Below are 21,226 nucleotides of genomic sequence, written 5' to 3' on the forward strand. Positions count from 1 at the left end.
ATGTTTGTTTGCTGCTGTTATTTTACAGGATCGGGTCGCATACAGGCTCTTTTGGCCGAGAATGATTTTGCTAGTGCAAGATTTAGGGGTTTAATTCGCACTGACGCTAAACATGCTTTAAAATGCACATTTTAAAAACATATATTTTTCTAGCCTCGAATACAAAACTTTGCTTCACCACATCTTAGTGCACCTCTCCAGAGATTTAAGTCGGAGATGCAGAATGAACAGAAAACCATCTTCCAACAAATACATATACATATGTATATACATAATTTATAATAAGATGATGCTAAAGACCAGACCAGCCAGGAAATCTATCAAGTGTGCATGAAAGAAATTGCTAATCACTTGTAGCCACATGCTGCTTGGTATTTGCCAACAGTTGTCAACATACAGAGCAGGGGAGGGAGTATTCATGAGGTTTGCGTCCTCTGTATGGTGCCGCCATCACAGTGTAGATTCACAAATGAACAATTTTTCAAAAAGAGCGTAGCCTGGCGAGCTTTGTGAAAAATCTAAATGCACAAGAAAGCGAATGAACCAACATCAACAACAAAGCCGTACCAGATGCTGGTCACACTCAGAACATAAGTAACAGTGTTTGGACCGTAGTCAGACTGCTCATATTTAATTCTGCTCTTCATTAAAATGCTGCTCTTTTCAAAGCTGCTCTCCCCTCATCCACCGCGCCATTTTGTTCTTGCTAAAGGGCTACAGGTCATACATTCAAGGTATTAATATTCACCGAATCCACCATTTTCACTCCTCAGAAATGCTAATAAGTAATTCATGTACTGTTACATTACATAGTGTTATATGTTTTCATTGTGCACTCCGGTTGGGTCAATAGGTCATCAATAAGTGTTCAAGGATTTAAAGAGTCAGGACTGATTGCTGTAAAAGCAAAGCTAATGAGCTGATGATTTTCCATTGATTTTGTTGCTCAGGTATGTTATTACCAACAGTAAGGCACACGGTTTTTGTTACTTTATTCCATGTTAACTTGTTCTCCTGTGCTGGCGGATTTCACTCTGCATATCATACAACTGCACCAACATGTCATAAGCGGATTATGAGCTTTTATTAATTTATTCCAATTTTATTTCTCACCTCCAACATCAAAGAGAGAAACTTCGAGGTTAAAAATGAAACTTTGAAAATATTAAGTCACAAAAAAAATTAAAAATTAAAATTCTGGCATTAGGTGAGATACACAAGAAGTGCGGCATCCAACCTTGTGGGAGAAACACAAAACATCCATTAACCAGCACTGAATGAGTTCTGAATCAGTACTGTGAAAGCTGGGCTCACAGCGCACTCTAAAAGAACATTTCTTTTGTCACCACTGTCACCTAACTAAGATTAAAGAGGAATCTCGATTCAGTGTACTCCACGTTACGTTCTCGCCAATGAAACACTTCAAGAGAGAAGTTCAAACAGAGGCCTCCCATTTTTGAATCCAAAGAAACAAAATGAACTGGCGCAGTATTTCTTCACATATCAGAGACCATAGCTGCAACTCATGGAGCTTACCATTCTCCAACTAACCCACACCTCTCAAAATAATTACATTCCATGCTGAGATGAAAATGAACAGGTGGCTTTTTCTTCCTCTGCTTTCTGTGTCCCAAAGATAAATGAGGGTTATGTGTGGGAGGCATTGAGACTAGTTCCATCCCACCATGTTGTTTGCATTGCACAGTTACAGTATCGAGACACCTGCACACCGGGCTGCTTTGCACTCTTTATTTCCTGCTTATTGAATAACGATGCTCACCATCATCATTATGGTGGTATCCTTGCTTGCACCATTTGAATGCAGACCAGCAACGAGCAGTATTATTCTAAAAGACACCTCCAGAATATAAGATGTGCCTCGGTCAAGGACAGTGGGCTCAGAATTGGAGCTGCTCCCCGGGTGCAGCAGCGCGGCGGCCTACTGCTTCTCAAAAGTTGGGGTCGGGTCAAATTCGGAGGAGAAATTATCCACAGGAACTGTCAGAGGCACGCCATATATTAATTCAAGTGGCTGTGCTGTGAACATTAATGTACCAGACAAACACGTTGTAGTCTTAGGCTGCAGGAAAAGCAGACATTATACCGCTGAAGGAAAATCAGTGTACAGCTTCCTCTGTGACAGCACTGAACTCTCCTCTAATCCTGCAGCTATGTCACACCTCCATACGTGTAGCTCATACAGTGTTGGAAGCCGGAGGTGAAAGCTCACGTATGCAAGTGCTCCCACTCCTTTCTCACAAATATAAGCTTGTTAAAGTTAATACTTTCCGTGAGCCCACGCCTATCATCATAGCTACTGTCAGCCTCTACCTAATCCTTGTTACTTTTTTACACCAACGGCTGTAAAAAAACAAAAAAAAACAACACATTCCCAAAATAAAGCCTCAGGTTATATATACACGTGTGACTCAGGAGTGTGATGACAATTTCTTCCCCAAAAAAAAGATGTAACTTTCATTTCAATTGAACATTAAAGACACTTTTAAAGACCCTTTTCCTTGTCATGAAGAGTACCACCAATCAACACGTAACCATTCAAGGTCACTTTGCACTGACATCTATGTGGAAAGGAAAAAAGTACAGTTATAGTTTAATAAGAAATGGGGACAAAATGTTTGGGTTTTTTCACTGTAAATACTATATTTTAGGGATTTATGTAGGTTTTTTTTGTCTCATATATAAAAATGTGATCACACAAGAAAATACATGTAGCCTATATGAGTGTATATATCAGCAGACTCCACTCACATCTTGGACAGCTAAAACCATCTCTTCCCATCAGGCGGATGATACAGTGTCCCATGCTGCTGCCTGAACAAATACTATGAGTCTGTTGTTCCCCTGCCAATAAAACTGATTAACTCAGAATGAATGTCTGGGTCTCCACTGCGCAAACACACTGCTTCACATTCCTATTCTTTCCTTAGTTCCTATTATTTATTTATGAGCGAGTTGTTATCACTGTTGTATTTTTGCGGTAACTTAAAGGCAGCACTGTGGCAGAATGACACTGTAACTGCTTTATAGTATGACTATACAATATTTGTAATGACCCAGCCACAACAATTGGGAGACCAACTATGATAAAGTTTCCAAAAAAGATGGTTTATTGAACTAAATGAACCCAAATTAAAAGTGAACTGAATGTTTACGGTGTGGACTGTTTGGATCAGTGGTGGTGGTAGTAGTGTGCGATGCATGAGTGTGAGTTCGAGTGTTTGCAAAGGTGCGAGACTAAATATGAAGTTACGCAACAAAAGAATCAAAAACCAAACCAAACGACGGGAGCCTGAAAGGACAAGTGGAGAGCTGCATTAGCAGCAGCAAAGCAGGCAGAAAGAGGCTGGTCACAATCAGGGCTGTATTGACACCAGGTGTTCCCGGTTGGCCTGAAGGATCCTCTGCCACCAGGTCTCTGGAAAACATGACAGATTTAAAGGGAAGGGCAGGGGTCGTCACAACTGTAAATCACTAAATATAGCCGACTACTATACAGTATTAATTGCAAATTATTTACTGTAGATTTAAACACTGGTTACTGTTAAATATTTCACAATAAAAAAATTGCATAGAAGAGGTATTAGTATGTAAGAAGGTATTTGTAAGAAGGTTTTGTGACAGGTATTCATTGGCAAAAATGTGTACAAATTAAATCCATTAGGTATTAACAATGTCACAAAACTCATTGAAGACGATGGCTTCACACATGCACCAACATGAGTTGGACAATTGCATTTTTTTATAACTAAAAAAATGCAATTGTGCATATTAATATGCACAATTGCATTTTTTTTAGTTATAAACTAGCAAAAAAAATAAAAAATACTTAACTGCAACTACCCAGATATACCCAACGGCTGTACAGATGCAGCCCACCCACTCAATTCTCATTTCCACGACATCCATCGGTTATCAACTAGTAGAGGAAATGCAAAGCAGCAAAATGTAAATACAGTAATTCACTGAAATATTTATTAAAAACAAGGCATGCCACCTTGTGATAATGAAAGTGAAAGCAAAAACTGAATCTTAATACCCAGGATTGTTTTGGAACTCAGGTCTATCTTTGGCGTGTTGGAGCTTATTTGAATATACGTGAAAAGTGTTCTTTCAGTTCAAAAAGTTATTCAAATCCTCTTTCCAGCTACGTCCAATCGGTGTGTTGGAGGGACAGTCCTCAAGCTCTGTCCACGTGGTCGTAGCACGCAGCATTCGAAGCACACCATCCAGATATCAGAACACCAATAAGTCTCTATACTCTTTAACCAGACATGTCCATGTACTCCGTTTACAGACAGTGAGCATGCTCACTCAGAAACTCAGAAATGTGTTTCCCCACACACAATCAAGTCTCCTCTCATCCCAGCCAGTGAGAGCGGATATGGCGTGGTTACCGTATTTACACCAATTAAGAGAAAATTACCAACTGAGCTCCAAACAAGGCTAACTTGACCATTTTACAGGGTTACAACCAAACACAAAACTCCAGGCTTTTAACTGAATGAACAAACAGAAACTTGGGGGGGGGGGGGATGACTCAGATGCAGACATGACCAGAGGCAGAATGAAATAGGTCTTTAATGAACCAAGAACACAACAGGAATCTCACAGGGAATCCAAGGACGAGACGAGACGATGGGGGGGGGGGGGGGGGGGGGGGGGGATCCAGCAGGGCGGGCAGACTGGAAACCCGGGAGCACGCCGAGCCAAACGGGCAGGTTGACATGACAACGATCTGGCGATGTGTGTCTGAGAGGCAGGAGTTTATATAGTGGCTTGATCAGAGGCAGGTGAGTGAACAGCTGAGGGGAGTTGTGCTGATGAGGAGGGAGTGCTTGATTAGTGATCAGAGGCAGGTGTGAAGGGAGTCAGGCTGACGATGAGGGAGTGGCTGACAGGTAGAGTGAGGAGGGTGTGGAGCTACACACACACACACACACACACACACACACACACACACACACACACACACACACACACACACACACAGAACACAGCAGGCAAAGCCTCATGACGAGCTCTTCTCACATGCTCTCGTTAACCTAGGTCTATATATATCACATTGAGGGAAGACTAACACTAATATGGCAGCGCTATACGATAAGCCAACACCATATTCCACAGCCCTATAATGAGCTATGTATGGTAGGTTATGACCTATAACATTTAAACAAGCCACAAGTTAAAACATCCATTAATGGCATACTTTCAAGCCACAAACTAGGGACCAGGAAGTAAACAAGTGTTCCCTGTTCTCTACTGAGGTGATTAGAAGTGTGGCCGGGCGACGGCAAGGCCTTGATTTGACTTGAAGATTTGAGGTTACAAACTAGTCCACAGATCCAATCTAATGAATACACTGTCAAGCATTTCACCAGGTACTCAAACTAACCTTTTGAAGGAGTTGCCTTTTAGAATGGAATGTTGAAGAGAAACTTAATTTAGGTGTGCAGCACGCCACTAATACTTGTTTAAGGGGGATTCAGGTGGTCCGTCGTGTGTGTGTGATGGCGTTGCAGCAGGTGTTGTCTTCACCTCTGGCCGGCGATGTGGAGACCCCAGGAACCCTGATGTCTACGTTCAATATGCTTGATTGGGATGTACTTTTTTTAAAACGAAGCTTTTTTTTTTAAGATATACAAACATGTGGTGTTGTTTAAGATCTGCTTACCGTTGCAGTGCTGCGGTTGTTGAAATGAGGTGATAAATGATGTTTTTGTCACCCCATTTCTCATCCTTTTTGTTTTTGTTATGCAGTATGCATTCAAATACATCCAACAAAATGATTTTCATTCGGAAGTTTCAAAAGTATACTGAGCTCAATGTGATGATAGAATGAAAACGTATCATTTTTGGTTGTTTTGAAAAAAATGTGTCACCACCATAAAACCATGACTTCTGTGACTCCAGTTTTGGAGACTAATGGCTCAGAGTTGTATTTGTGTTTACATATTTGGATGGGTAGTTTCATTCTTGCAGCATAAATGTAATTGTTTCACTTAATAATGATTCGGTTGAACTACGAGTAAAGCCTGAGTGGATGCAGCCTGTTTAGAGACATTGAAATGCGTGTTTTCTGTAAGGTGTCAGTTGGACCAGTATGAATACCTACCTATCAGTGAAGGCAGCTGCCCAGCTCATGTTCCCAATCATTTGCCTCAACTCATAGGTGAGTTGTGAATGTGACTAGTCCACCGGTCCTGTAGATGTATGAGGCCCATGGTACTGATGTGCATTCATTTCAACATCTTTTTAAAGTGTGGTCATCACCTATGCCACCTGCAAGTGCTCATTTGAAACTGTACTATATGTAAAATATGAAGTAGAAATAAAGTATACAAATATGTGTCACTTGTGACTGCATTTGAATAGTTTATTGAATTTGAAATGCTCAACTTCAATAAAAAACAAATAATAATTGCATTTAAAAACTGAATCTAAGCTAAATGTTTCTGTTATGTACCAAATCACTAGAGCAAATTCCTTGTAAGTGAAAACCTAATTGGCAATAAACCTGAATCTGATCTGCATAGCATAATTTGCTTTTGCAAAAGTTACTGTAAATTGCATACATCTGCACAACAAGCATAATGCAATGCAAATTACACTAACTGTAAAGATGTTGAGGTTTATTGAGCATTTTGTGGTAATAAACTACGAAAAAGGCAACCGGTGAACAGTAATTGGTTTAAAAAGATTTATATTCCCCATGGTGTATGTCATTAATTGCAATTTTTGTATGATATATTTGTTTTCATCCTGCACTGCTGTTTTCACGTCCTTGCTGCTTTGACTTCCATGTTCAAAACAAATTTCCCTTCAAGGACAATAAAGTTTATTTGATGTAATCTAATCTTTTTCTCACAAGCAAGCTGGTGAAGGGGGGGAGTATTCAGAACCATCTTAATCGCGATCAGTAGCCTGACACTATGACAGCACACTATTTATTTTACTATGAAGTCGCTATAAAACCAATCTCGTGTAACCGGTGGTTAAGAGCTGGTGGCGTTTTGACTTTCAACACTTGTCCTTGGCTGCATGGCTTTAACTGCATCCGCCCATTCACCGGCACATCTGCACAATTTGAACACCCTGTGTGTTATCCACTCACCCCTCTGGAGATCACTATTATAACTTAACACCGGCTTTATTCTGTGAGGCTAAATCGCGCCGGCAATCGTATTACCCTTACAGGCCGCCGCTGAATTATACATATACATGAAAATAATTAATTCAACAGCCCTGCTGCCAACATTCATTACCATGATTTTTCTATTCAAAATAGACAAGCAAAGTGATGACTCCTGTTGAGGAACACCTTTTGAATGAATAATGTTCAAAATTAGTGCTTAATTTGATTGGATGGTATCAGTGAAATTGGCCATTAATATCAAACTGATGTATAAAGCTTTCTAAAAAAGCAAAACAATGTACAGACTCACACAAAAACAATTCTACCAACTACAAGGCTTCAGTGCTTTGAGCTAAATGCTAACCTCAGCATGCTAATTGTTGATTTAGCAGGTGTGTTGCCATGCCAACGTGCTAATTTGCACTAAACGCAAAACACAACTGAGGTCATGAGTCATTTTTGCAGGTGTCAGGGAATTGTCAAAGTCGCAAATACAAAATTTCATATTCATCCAACAGTCGAACAAGTTCCATCCCTACAGAGCCAAGTGACACTAAAATGCTACAACAGAAATGATACCGCATAGTATATAGTTCACCAGGCATCACTTTCACCAAATGAGATCACTTACTGTAACTGGGGAGAATTAAGTTTCTTCGCTCGTGTCTCATAATTGTTTTGCTAAAGAGATCTTTGCAGTCCCTGTTGTTCCCCTGGAGGGACGGACAACAGATTGGCAACAAGTGAGATCACTGAGTGATGATAAAAGCCCCAGCTGAGCCGCCTGTAACGGAGATTGGCGATGGCACTGACTGCGGCAGCTCTTCTCATCTGCTCCATTTTTGGAGGGCCCGCTGGTCACAGAGAATCCTCTGAGGAAAAAGCACTTCAAACTGAAAATTCTATATCTCCCAACTGCTTTCCAGCCGGGTCTCGGCTCGGCTCACACATGCTTTTATTCAAATACAGCTTAATGACTATTAATCTGGCCACGTGAGCCCCAAATCTATAGTAAAAAAGACGAATGCATACGTTGAAAAATGATGAGAACCTGAACTTTCCGTACAGTTAATTTTCCAATCTAGTTAACTGCTTCAAAGGGAGGAATAAAGGTGAGTGTCTGCAGAGTGCCACCTCCCTGCTGCTGTTCCCAACCTAATCCACAGCAATTATGAAAGACTAGTTCGCCCAAATTACAAAACATGCATTCCAGTTTTAATAAGGACTTTTGCTTCGGTAGAAAGAATCTCACATGCAGAAACACCTGGACAAGAAAACTGCATGACACCTAGAAGTAAGCGAGGATGCTGTTTTGCACACACAACCCTAACTGGATGAAATGTGTGAAGTATGATGATACCAAAGAGGAGAAAAAGGCAAAACATATTTACAAAAAAAACACAGAGCAATACTGTGGCACAAATGAATTAGGTAATGCAAGCCTGGTGTTTCTTTAAGCATATGATGCAAAATCCCTGCAGTAACTAAAACGATCATCAAAGCCACATTCATAACCGCATAGCTGATGTTTTTAAGCAAGGTCAGGACGTCGCTCTGCAGACTGTAGTGCTCTTCACTACTGAGGACACCCAAGTCATGTCTTTGTTTCTGTGAATAATTTAATTTTCTCTGCAGGAGAGTTTATAGTTGAAGGTTTCACATGGTGTTTTATTTAAGCATTTATATTTCTTTAGGCCAACAAAAGAAAAAATATAATATTTTAGTTGTATATCTGGCAGTGTGGAGAGGCCTCGCAACCGCAATTAGACCTTTAAGTAGGGAAATAAAATCTACAGAAATTCAATCGAGCAGGATAAAATAATACAAAATAAAAAAACACATTTGTTTCTTTTAATTCTTCTTCTGAGGGGGTGGAGTGCATGACCTCAGTATTTCTAAAACACTCTTGACTCTTAGCTGAACAGAAAAATAAAGACGTTTTTTTTTAGGAGGGAACACAGTGCTACACTCATCTTACTGTTTCACTGTTTTGGACGAGGATTAAAGCATAAAATTCAACACCAGACAAAGTCTAACCTGACTAGGATGTTGTTGCTGACACGCTAGAAATATCGGCGGAGCAAGCATGTTGTGTGGACCTACTTAGAATTACGCAGAGGATTTCCCTCAGTGCAAAGTACTGTCTTACCACCACTCATCACTCCATGTGTGGGTGAGTCCCTCTAGGACTTTAACTTGTTTCCAGCAAATAGGTTACAATTCATAGGTGTGTGAGGAGACGTCTGCTTGACTTATTACACAGCTTCACACGCCCGAGGCCAATAGACTTTTCATGAACTGGAGCCGGCCTACTGTGCTATTAGGACAGAGTAAATTTAGCACACAGCTCTCACTGTCTAGGAGTACCAGAGAAACATCTTCTGTATCACAGTGGGTCTTTCACAAACTGACAGTAATGCGTTTTTTTTTTCCCCACATTAACATTTCAAATTTTCATTAGTTCAGTGTAAGTAATATCAAGGCTTTCATAATCCAGGGCCCACAGGACCAACTGTAACGTGACCCAATTACCCCCCCCCGAGGATCAATATAGTATTTATGATTCTGATCCTCAAGTTTTCTAAAGCTTTTGCCACCATGAGAAAGCAGCCACCTCCATTTATTTCTTTGGAGAATGAAGCATTATAGCTGCAAATTCCTTTTATTAGGATGGCAAACAGCCAGGAGACAGGTTTAATTCTTCAACATAAGCTCAAGGTCTGTGAAAGACCTTTCATAATGTTCAGCAAACTCATTGGGTCTGCCAAATAAATATCTGAGACAATTCGTTTTTGTGAAAAATGAATTGTGAAAAACAAAAGATTATTGATGTTGATAAAAACAAATTTCAACCTCGTAGCTCAGGACATCAGCTAATGTTTTACAAGCAATTATGTCTTTGAAATGATGCTCCTTTTTAGTTCCTGCAGCTTTCAAAGAGAGCCTAAAGAAACAGATGGTCTGAGGCCAAAAATGTAATGAGGGTGAGTCTGAAGTAAAGGTAAGACGTTTATCTGCCCGAGCAGCAGTTGGACCCATTTAAAGGCTACACATTGGGAGTAATTACAAACCGTCAGCATACTTTAGAGAGCTTTAATGCCTTTTAGCTGCACTAAACAGTCTGTGTTTCACCATCTTAGTCGTAGCACCAATGAACCTTTAAATTTATACATTACTGGTTTAAGTTAAACCAAATCCTATAATAAGCCTCCAATGAAAAACAAAACAATTCAATCTCAATTCTATACTTTTATGCCAAAATAGAGCACATTGTACAGCATTAGTGACCCCCTTTTTTTTTTTTTCAAAGATACAGTATCTCCCAGAGAAGCAGATTCTCCTTTGTAAGGTTCAGATTATTCATATGATATAAATATCCACATATTATATCCATATTTCCAAAATAACATTAACCTCAACATGCATCTCAGCCATGAAGAAACTCACAGATTAAGTCGTGGACACACGCTCGCACGGTCCCTCTTAACAACAGTTCAACATCAACAATACAAAAATGATATCTGTGAAGGACAAGGTTTCAGTTCCATGACTCTATAATACACACACACACACACACACACACAGACTGTTCATACATACACACTCATACAGGCAAGTTGTGCGCTTAAAATGATTATAACTCCGTCTTAGCGTTCTCATTAAGTCCATCCGAAGCTTTTGCCCTCAAGTCATCCTTAAGCCATTTGTTGTAAACAGCGACGGGGTCGATGTTCCAGTGTTTATGGAAAGAGATGGGCACCTGGTGTGCTAAGAAGTCTCTGGCATAGTCCTCTGGGCGTGCCTGAAAGGTAAGATGAAGTACAGTAATTTATTTGGAAGCAGCCACAAGAGACTGCGTGCGAGTGCTGCAGAGAGCAACGGTGAAAGGCGTGACGGTATACGTTTATGTTGAAAACTGAGCGACTGAAACTATTGTGTGTTTCGAGATGAAATTCAACCACACACACACACACACACACACACACACACACACACACACACACACACACACACACACACACACACACACACACACACACACGAGTAACCGTACTAGTGAGTTGTAACAATAGGCCCCTTTTTCGCGGCAGCCAGTTTGACATGTCGTTGCAGGGTGAATACAGGTGTAATCAATGACATTAATTATGGTCCTCTTCCTTTTAGGCCCTGGTTTTATGCACGTTGGCTCCCTGGAACGCCTGTGACACACAAATGAATTTGATCAATTACACCTGGGTTTACCCTGCTATGACATGTTAGTACTGTATCTGTCCCAATAGCCTAAAATTCAATGTATTGATTTGTCAACGTATTAGAAATCTGGTATCTTAATACAAGTCCTTCACACTCACACTGGGTGATTTCTCTCCTCTCTGCTCATTAGCACTCCAAACCAGACTGTGTGAGTGAGTGTGTGTGATTTTGCTTGATTGACTAGTTAGGCTGAGGACAAATTGCAATTCTCTTTCAGAACTCATTTTGACCTGTCATAGAAGGAAAAGCTCAAGTGTGGTTAATAATAAAACGAATGATGGATGATTTGAGCTGCTTCAGTCTCAGGGTCTTAGTATTGTGCATGCTGGCTCATTGTGCCACTGCCATGGCAAACTGGGACACTGTAATAGAGCAGATCCATTGTTAATGTCATGAGTAACACATGTGCTTTTCCTGCTATGATGAAGGCAAAATGTCTGCTGTGGTTTTTCTATAAGCGCAGATACACGTCCTGAAAGGGTTAACATATGGATGCCCATTCAGATCCATCATTTAAAGTAATTACACCCATATTAATTGATATAGTGCTATGATATCATTGCACAGTGTGCAATACAGTGTGTTTAACCTTCACAAAACCAATCCTGCAACCATCTTGAGTCATCCAATGATGTGCATAGTCGCAAGTTATACCCTGGGGAATCTTTTCCATCTTTACCATCCATCCCGTGTGACGCGAATGTGACACGATGCTGCAATTACATTGTGTCAGCAGAACGGTTAGAGCTGGAAAATCCTCCCGTAACTGCAAGCTTTGCAGTCATTTTTTATTCTGTTTGCCAGATGGGAGCTACGGCGGCTGTCAGAAATTCTCAATATTTCCGAGGTAAAATTACAAGTACCGTAAAGCGGTCTAAGATAGGACTTAAACGCTGCATGAGCAGGGGTCGAATGAGCTGGAAAAACTGAAAACACCTGTGAGGGCTCCTGACTATCAGATAGCAGCCAGTTTTGTTGTCGACTACCAACAAGATAGAGGTGTCTATGTGTCTCAGGGTGATGAGTCTGTAAAAGCTGTGATGAAATCTGACTTTCTCTGCAGTATATTCGTTTAAAAGCATCGCGAATCTCGCTGCAAAATGTCCCCTTGAACTGAACACGCACCGAAGGGAAGATGATTTGTCACCGAGCTAAAAAAAAAAAAAAATGTATTTCCAGTAAATATTTTGATTGTATTTCATTCCAAAAAAAAAAAAAAAAGCCATATCAATCCCACCAACGGTGGTACAAATACACACAGACAGAGACACAAAGAAAGTATTGTAAGAGTGTGACGACAACCTGGTGGAAGAGTGGACTGTGTGTGACGGGAAGTCCGACGGCATTGAGGCACATTCCCAGCACCATGTCATCCGGTGCGTCATTGCTGTAGCACTTACAGCCGCTGTCAAGAAGTCGGACCACAGCCTCCCTGCTGAACACCATACTGCAGCGGCACAGAGAGACGGAACCGGAGTTAAAATAGAAACATGGGACTGCTGATTTTTTTTTTTTTTTTAGCTGCACTGCAAATGATCAGTTTGGCAGCAAATGTTGGAAATGACCAGAAAACAACAAGTATATCTTTCAGCTGTCATCTTGTTCAGCATGCTTATTTTGTTCAGTCACAGAGGGCGACAGTGTAAGAGAGAGAAACTGGAAATCAAGCTGAGAGCGAGATATGGTTCTTCTGTGAATCGGCTCTGCGCAACAATGATGTGACACCTCTTTGGAAAGAGACGCAATTACACATGAAAAAACAAAATCTTGGGCTGCCAAAAAAATATCACTCATCTCTCCACTCATAACAGTTATTAGAAGATATCACTTTTGAGAAAACTGGCAGCTGCAGTGCTGTAAAGTGTCACAGAGACTGAAGTGTCCGTAAATAGTTTCTCACACGGCTCACTCACAGCCCGAGACGTGTCTGTTGCACAGCTTCCCTCCAGCACTGACAGCTGACATGTAACTTGTGCTTATTGCCCAAAAAATATCGTCCCTTTGGAATTATTATTTTAGTCCTATATGTTGTCTTGCAGTAACCGACCGTGTGTATAATGTAGTGTGAATATTAAGCATTGACTCCCTGTATTTTCTTATCAAGCGTTTGCTGTATTTCGCGGTGATTCATTCCATATTTTTATTGAGTATCTTTACTTTTATGCAGCCCGCAAACCACGATGTCCCTTAAGGGAGCAACACACTTTTAAACTGAACTGAAACGGTTTATCAGTAAATTACAGATTACAGGTTTCCCATTACATATTTTACAGTCCCTGCGCCGCCTCTGTATCTTTCATCATTATTCCCCGAGCACCTTGCGCCGAGAAACTCACCCTCCGCCTCCCGTGATGTAGCTGTAGCCGCCTTGGCTCAGGCCGTAGCCGTACCTCTCCCCGAGACACACCGGTTCAGAGGGGTTGTAACAGCTCAGCAACACTTGTAGTCGGGAGAGGCTGAAGGAAGCACAGATCAAACTCATCCCACGCTCATAATCGTCACAGGCACATGCCCGCGCCGTACACACATAATGAAACCGTCCATTTAGAAGGCGAAAGAACTGCTGTCCCTCATGCACCATTACACATCCAGGGGCTTCCACATGAGGGGGCAACCTGACAGATATAGAGTGAAGCCAGCCGGACTTCAATTTATGCACTGAGCTTTTTAGATGTTCGACAGGATGGTAATATCTCCGGAACTCATTTTCCCAAAATGACTTCATTCGGGGCGTTTCTCTCTTTCACCGTGCAAACCTTTTCATGGCTGTGAGACAGAATGTGTTACAAAATGTATGAGTAAATGTCACTCAAACTCGGAGAAAAATGAAAGCATGGCATTTAAAGAATGAGACGCTGTGTCCCAGTTGGAAAAAAATTAAATAAATAAAAATGTGAAGAAACGCCACGTTGAAAACCCATTTCAAGATCACGAAAATATACCTGATAAGTGTGTCATCATCCACGACGAGGAGCCACTTGGTGTCCGGGACAGCGCCGCTTAGGAATCTTTGAAGGATTGCAAACGTTTTCCCGCAGTGGCCTGCAAAAAAGAGACATGCTATCAATACACCAGCCTGTACGACTTAATCACATATTGACCATGTGCTGCATCCTGGTTTACAAAGATAAATGACCCTGTCACAAAAAACACACCTGGCATAAGCGGGTATTTACATGCACACACACACACACACACACACACACACGCCTGCATACACGCACAAATACATACGGAGGACAACAGCTCTGCCACAAAAAGAAAAGAGTCGTCGTAAATTACGCTAATGCTAAAGGATTTGAAAGCTAACCAACTGTCACAATTACTAACTAAGAAAACAGCAACATTATACTTAAGAGAAGACATTACATGAGCTTCAATGCCTGATGGGAAAAAAAACAGCATTAGATGTGGCCGATAGGGCTTTAAACAATATGAAAACCATTGCAACAAATTGTTAATTAGACTTTCATTCTGTTGAAAGGCGCCTTTGAGGAGGCGATGCAAACGAGTGCGACTACGGAGCCCAAACCTAATCAGGACGCAGTACATTTGCAACTTTTGGACAGTTTGCATGCTTTACAAGTTACAAAGTGTGAACGAGTAGCGGTTCTGCATTCTATTCAAGGACACCTCAAAAGCATTCGGGGCTGTAGGCGGACACCTCAGCCATACTGCAATGATAAAACAAGTGTCAAACATTAAAGGGGCAAAAAAATGACTTTGCCACCTCGTTAAGATTCGTATTGTACGGCATGGAAGAAAATCCCTCCAATGCACGGATGTGTCCTCTAGAGCTTTGTGAGCAGAGAGAAAGCTGTTGTCTACATTCTGGCATCTCAAAGACATAATAAGGTATGTTTCGCATGATGGGCCAGGCAGATCAAACTTTTACTCTGGCATGTTTGACATGACTGCCAGATGGAACAAAATGTTCTGCCAACTCCCAAAAACAAAAAAGTGATGCGGTAGTATACAACACATACGTACAAGGAACCATAAGAGATATTCTCATCAAAATCCCAATATCTGCGCACCATCAGGGCTGAGACATGGAAATCCCTGGTGGCAAGCATCACAAAGAATACTGAGACCGTACTGTTTTATTTATAAGGCACCCACGGTGTTTTCTTTCCCCGAGTATCTGAATATAGAATAAGTAAGGACACCTTGAACTGCTGACAGGAATAAAATCCAAAAATTCACTTTTAGAGGCGGATTTCCAGACAAGCCTGGTAATCTTATTTCTAGTTGGAGGTTAGTGAGCGCCGTTCAGGGGGCATGGAAAGATGCAGTATCTATCATTACCAAAAAAAAAAAGAGACCTACCACTGCTACGTTTACTCGAGCATAAAGCTCCTCACAAGTGTCTTCCATCACCGGGTCTTCCCCCGGAATAACACACTTGACCATGAATAGCTGAGTATTTACTTGATTAAATTCCTGTGCCATTTTCCCATTTCAAGGTCTTGCATCACCCTCACTTGCTCCGTCTTGACTGTATCAAAAAACTTGCAACCTCAGACTGTCGAGTTTATTTTTACACTTTAAATATATATATGTATACTGTCAGGCTTTTGTGTTTTGACCAGACTTCATATTTCTTTGTGACTACAGATGGCGGCGCCATTACCCAGACAGTTTTTAAATGGGGTCCAAGCTTTTTACTGGAGGCAACCAAGAGAATGTCTTTATTTTTGGTTAAAATAGACTTTAGGTCAGTTTTCTTTATGTTTCATGCATAGTATCTATCCGTTTAAAATGGATCAGCTAAATAATAGCTATGGTATATAGCTACGGTGTGACCATTCTCTTCAAAATATATTTTACAAGCCTACATTAGTGCTGTAGTCAAAGCGCTGGCAAGTCAGTGGAATCAATGAAGTCAGTGGAAGGTGAAAAAATATATAGGATAAAGCGGGTGACTACAGATTCCTGACATATTGATGCCTGTTGAGTCAAGCAGCAACCGTTACCATGACGCTTGAGGTCACGGAGGAACAGAAACGGGTCAAAAAAAAAGGAAGTAAATATGTAAATATGACTTTATCTCAACTCTAGTCTGATAACCGATCGGTATCATGTGGGTATCTACTGAGGGATAGATGAACTGCTCATTTTTCATTTGCCCTCAGCCATGTATCATTTGAATGCATGCTTATCTGACTACCAGAGTGGCTAGTAGCTTTACCTCACCCCTGAGTGACTGACTGCATATATGTTTTCAAATATACGGTATAATACAAATTAGATTTTCTGTTGACGTGGTGTTTAATCAAAGGTCATTCGTCTTTAAAACCTCCCTTTTTTTCAAACCCCTGTCTGTCATCCTGTCCGTATTCCAGGATGTAAATGGCCTTAAGAGTGCTTTGTTTGATTGACAGTACGCATAGCTACCGAACTGAAAGTAGCTTCAGTATCTGGCTGCTTACCAAACTAGAGAAAATCCCCCTGCCTAGATGATGGCATTGTGGATCGCTGCCAAACTTCCAACACTCAATTGTTGCCTCCCGAAAAGTAAAACTCCTGGTGTGCAGTGGAAGGCAGAATCAGAGGAAAAGACTTCAGTAGGAACATCATGTATTGGCTGAGAGGAGCAGAGCCGTGGCTTTCTCCGGTGTAAGACATCAAACTCGCGAGCAACTCTCGGTGCTCTGGGCTAGGTAACGTGTCGAGTTATGCAAATGAGCAGGTTTGAGAAGCCAGACAACTTGCACTTGATTTTTTTTTTTTTATCTGTCATGGCATAACCAGCTGTCAGCCTGCCAGCTTGGGAGTAAGCAAACCGTGAATGGGAGCACACGTCACCTGTTGTCCTGACCCCAGTATCTGTAGCATGAGGCACGATATCATGACCAACATCATTTAAACATCTGGATTATTAATGTTGCTCTGCTTAATGGGAAAGAATAGAGGACCATGGAACATATCTTTAGGTCAGAATAGGTTCCCGGTTTATCTACGTGAGTCAGCTAATTGATTCATTCGCTAGTTCCACATTGTCAAATAGGAGGATTTGATTCTTTTTCTGTCGATATATTAAATCAGAGTAAAGTTAAAAGGGATATATCATGAAAAATACCCAAACTGTGAAAATACGACAAGCCAGTCAGCTTCTTAGTGGGCTGCAATGGATCAGAAAGCACGTGATTCAACAAGCCAATCAGATGTGGCTCCACTTCCTCTGTCACGCGCAGGCTCATCAGAGTGTACCACCGCTGGAGAACTACCTTTGTAAAGGTGCACCATATGTTTCTCACAAACCAATCAGAGCAGAGTGGGCTCGTTCCGGAGGGAGGCTTAAACAGACGGCCGTTAAAACGGAGCGTTTCAGAGGGTGGACGTATGACCATTTTCTAGGCTTCAGATAGCGGTGTTGTACTGGACTTCATTATGTTCTCGGCCTGTTATGTGTGTAAATGCAGTTGGACTGGACTTTAAAAACAACCTTATTATTATTATTATTCTGACTTCCACCAATGGGATGAAAACCATGCAATCAGTATGTCAATATAATACACCAATTAATAAGAGAAATAGGAAAAGGTAAACAAAAAAGCAGGCAGGGTTTCATTACGTATTTAAACCTTGAGGCTCTATTGAGTCTATCCCTGCACAGTATGAACATGTTTCCACATACAATGAACCCTAATGTGTCGAAACATGTTTAATCATTTCTTCGTCAAATGTGGCCTGACTACAAACAATAACAAATGCAGTGATGATTTGGGGATGCATTAGAAGCAGCACAGAGGCACTGTGGTGGCCTCTGGGACTTTACAGTCACCTGGCACCTCCAGCTTTACAGTAGGTATGCCGTCTCCAGAGACTCCGCAGTCATGATTCTACTTTTATGGGATGCGTCCGTAAGGTCAGCGGTTGCAGCAATGGTGTAAACAACTCACACATTTGCATTTACTGGTGGCATTTTACCACCGGATAGGGAGGGGACGTAACAAGCAGCAAGCTGGACGAAAGACAGATCGTCTTGCTCTCCACAGAACAACGATATCTAGTCGCAGAGTGAAACTCCTCCGTCCCTGCCGGTCCCCGCTGCTGTCTCGCGGTTAGCTGACAGGGGTAACATCGCTCTGAATGTGACATTAAGGTGTGACGTAAAGGTCTGAAATCAGTTTGAAATCGATTTTGAGCAGCTGGGGCCGAGACACATCTTCAGAAATCTGATCAGACTTTCTTAAATCAGATTATCCATGTGGATACTTCCCATGAACATTTGATTTAAATAAAAAAAAGAGAAAAAAAATCCAATGTGATTACTTCAGTGATGATCCAGTAGTAGGCCTGAAATCTAAGAGCATTGACAATTGGCGCACGGACTATCTGTAGTTCAGAGTCGGGAAGGCAAAGGAGCTGGTGGTGGATTTGTTACAGAGCAAGAAGCAGCTGAGACCTGTCACTATCCACAACGAGGAGGTGGAGATGAGGCGGCCCTCGAGCACGGGGGTTGCATATCAACAACAAACTGGACAGATAACAGAGTAGCTTTACAAGAAAAGGTTGACTTTTATTCTCCACGAGGCTCTGCGAGAGACTAGTCCGCATGTTCCTAGTTTGCATCAGTCACTGCCTCAATGCAAAGAGGCCCTTGTTAAATATCTGAGCCGCCTGCGTACAGAAGCTGGAGACTAAACTCTTTGGAAGAACAACCCCCACCAGTTGGTCTGAAAGCGGCTACAGCCTTTTCATCGTCTCATTAAGGTGCAACATAAGAGGTCCAAGGTCCTGTAAAATGGCCCAAGTGGCCTCTGGCAACCAGAAGAGACGCAGAGATCTACCGCCGTCTTCACACGCTACCCTGGACTGCTTTGAGCGGTTGATGTTCTCATACTTGTTTCTGTTTATTATTCATTATGGATTTCTCGCGTCTCGCATTTCCCTCAGGAGAAGCTGAAGGATTCACCAGGCTCTCCCAGCTGCCGATTGCGTTTTCCTTCTCTGTGCCAGGTTTTCCCATTCAGCCATAGCTAATGCACAGACATCAAGATCCACTGTGGGCTTTGTTTTCTTGTTTTCTTTGCTTCTTACTTTTGAGTTCAAAGTAAAATAAATACTACATGATACATGTTCTGTACTTGCTGCACCACTACATGAAACATAAATATTGAAGATGTCTTTTGCATCGTTTAAAAACATTCTGTTACATGATATTAACACTTCATTAATAACGAGGCTCAGTGGATTTGAAGGAATAGTTTGACACTATGGGAACTGCTCTGATTGGCTTAATGAGAATATGTGCACCACTCTCACATGTGTAGAAACTAATCTAACTAAGCATAGAGACTGGAAACCGCCAGTCCATCTAACTCTTGAGAAACACGTTGAGAATCAAAGTGATGAGCGTTTACAGAGTGACTTTCTATTCCTCTGAACATGAAGACCACAAAGCGCTTTACACTACATGTCAACATTCACACACACATCGATACACCGATAGCAGAGGCTGCCAATCACGCTCACTCACACACCGATGGCACAGCCTTCGGGTGCAATTTGAGGTTCAGTATCTTGCCCAAAGACACTTTGACACGCAGAGTGGAGGAGCCGAGGATCGACCCGTCGGTCTTCCTATTAGTGGACGACCCACTCTACCTCCTGAGCCCCAAACGCCCCACGAAAACAGATTATCACCAGCTCTTATCCAAACAAATATCTGGAGCAAACATTTCATTAAATGCTGACAAGTCCCGCAATTCAGCAGTGGCTGTTGGCCAAGCTCCTGGTGAGGTAATGTGCAGTTTACAGCTCTCAGTCAGAGAGAAGCTCTTCACACTCAAGAACAAACTGAAGGCACAGACCCATTTATCAACTCTGAGAAACATAAAAGAAGGCGTGCAATAGTTTGAAAAGATCGGAAAAGAGCACCGTAAACTCAAAAATACCAACACAATTGACAAAAATGTCAAATAAAAGTTCAACCTTGGTTTGACATTTGGTGTAGCTTTTGATTTAAAGATGATTTTATTGGCATCCCCTTTGAAAAAGCAGTTTTTTACTACTGCTATGAATAACAGACCATTGTTATGAACCATTTTTTGATATCCGTACTCAGCAAGTGGACGACTTTTCCAAAGGGGATGCCAATAAAATCATCTTTAAATCAAAAGCTACACCAAATGTCAAACCAAGGTTGAACTTTTATTTGACATGTTTGTCAATTGTGTTGGTATTTTTTAGTTTAAGGAGCTCTTTTCATCTGCACGCCTTCTTTTATGTTTCTCAGAATAATTCTTAGCGTGCCGTTATTGACCAATCAGAATCGAGTATTTATCAAAGCTGTGTCATCAAAAGCACTTACCTCTTTCAGTATTTGGGACTCCTAGATTAATGGTTGGTATTGAAGGATCCGCATGGTCGCTGTAGTACTCTAAAAAGAAGGCATCCTTTTCCCAAGTCTTCTTTATCACTGGAACTAAAGCAAAGAGGAGCAAAATCAATAGTGTTCACCAAGTTTCACAACAAGCAGACCTCTGGTTCCGTGCAGATGATTATTTCATAGTTATGGCTGTACGCCGCTTCTCTGATGTTTCTGTCCGGTTTTTGATAAACGACGACTGAAGGAATAAATCAACAGAACGGTTGATTTATTCCCTTTAATAGAAAATAAGAGAGGAAAATATGAACAAATATTGTGCGTCTGTGATCAACCCACCTTGTTAAAAGTTCCAGATACCTAAGATCTAGGTATTATGTGTTTGACACAGATGCAGTGTGGAGTGTACAAAACCTTTTGTCATTTGAGGAATTCCAAGGTTAAATACGTTTAAATCCTTGCCGCTTAATGTGCCATTAGTGTTA

General features: G+C 41.4%; 1 protein-coding gene across 2 annotated transcripts in view; it reads right to left on the reverse strand.

Annotated features, from left to right (window-relative positions):
- Positions 1 to 9,821: 9,821 nt before the first annotated feature.
- Positions 9,822 to 21,226, reverse strand: part of b3glcta (beta 3-glucosyltransferase a) — a 57,785-nt gene continuing 46,380 nt past the window's right edge. The window contains exons 11-15 of one of the 2 annotated variants that reach the window (XM_068715087.1): positions 20,727 to 20,840; positions 14,350 to 14,449; positions 13,744 to 13,863; positions 12,710 to 12,854; positions 9,822 to 10,955 (exon numbers count right to left, since the gene is read on the reverse strand). In XM_068715087.1, coding sequence (XP_068571188.1) covers positions 10,788 to 10,955; positions 12,710 to 12,854; positions 13,744 to 13,863; positions 14,350 to 14,449; positions 20,727 to 20,840 — 647 coding nt within the window. In that variant the 3' untranslated portion in view covers positions 9,822 to 10,787. The remainder of the gene's footprint in view (positions 10,956 to 12,709; positions 12,855 to 13,743; positions 13,864 to 14,349; positions 14,450 to 20,726; positions 20,841 to 21,226) is intronic. The other variant, XM_068715095.1, reaches the window with a different exon arrangement.

The sequence above is a fragment of the Cebidichthys violaceus genome, unplaced genomic scaffold (assembly GCF_023349555.1).
Source record: "Cebidichthys violaceus isolate CVI_PGR_0920_01 unplaced genomic scaffold, fCebVio1.0.p SCAF_1, whole genome shotgun sequence".
NCBI classification, from domain to species: domain Eukaryota; kingdom Metazoa; phylum Chordata; class Actinopteri; order Perciformes; family Stichaeidae; genus Cebidichthys; species Cebidichthys violaceus.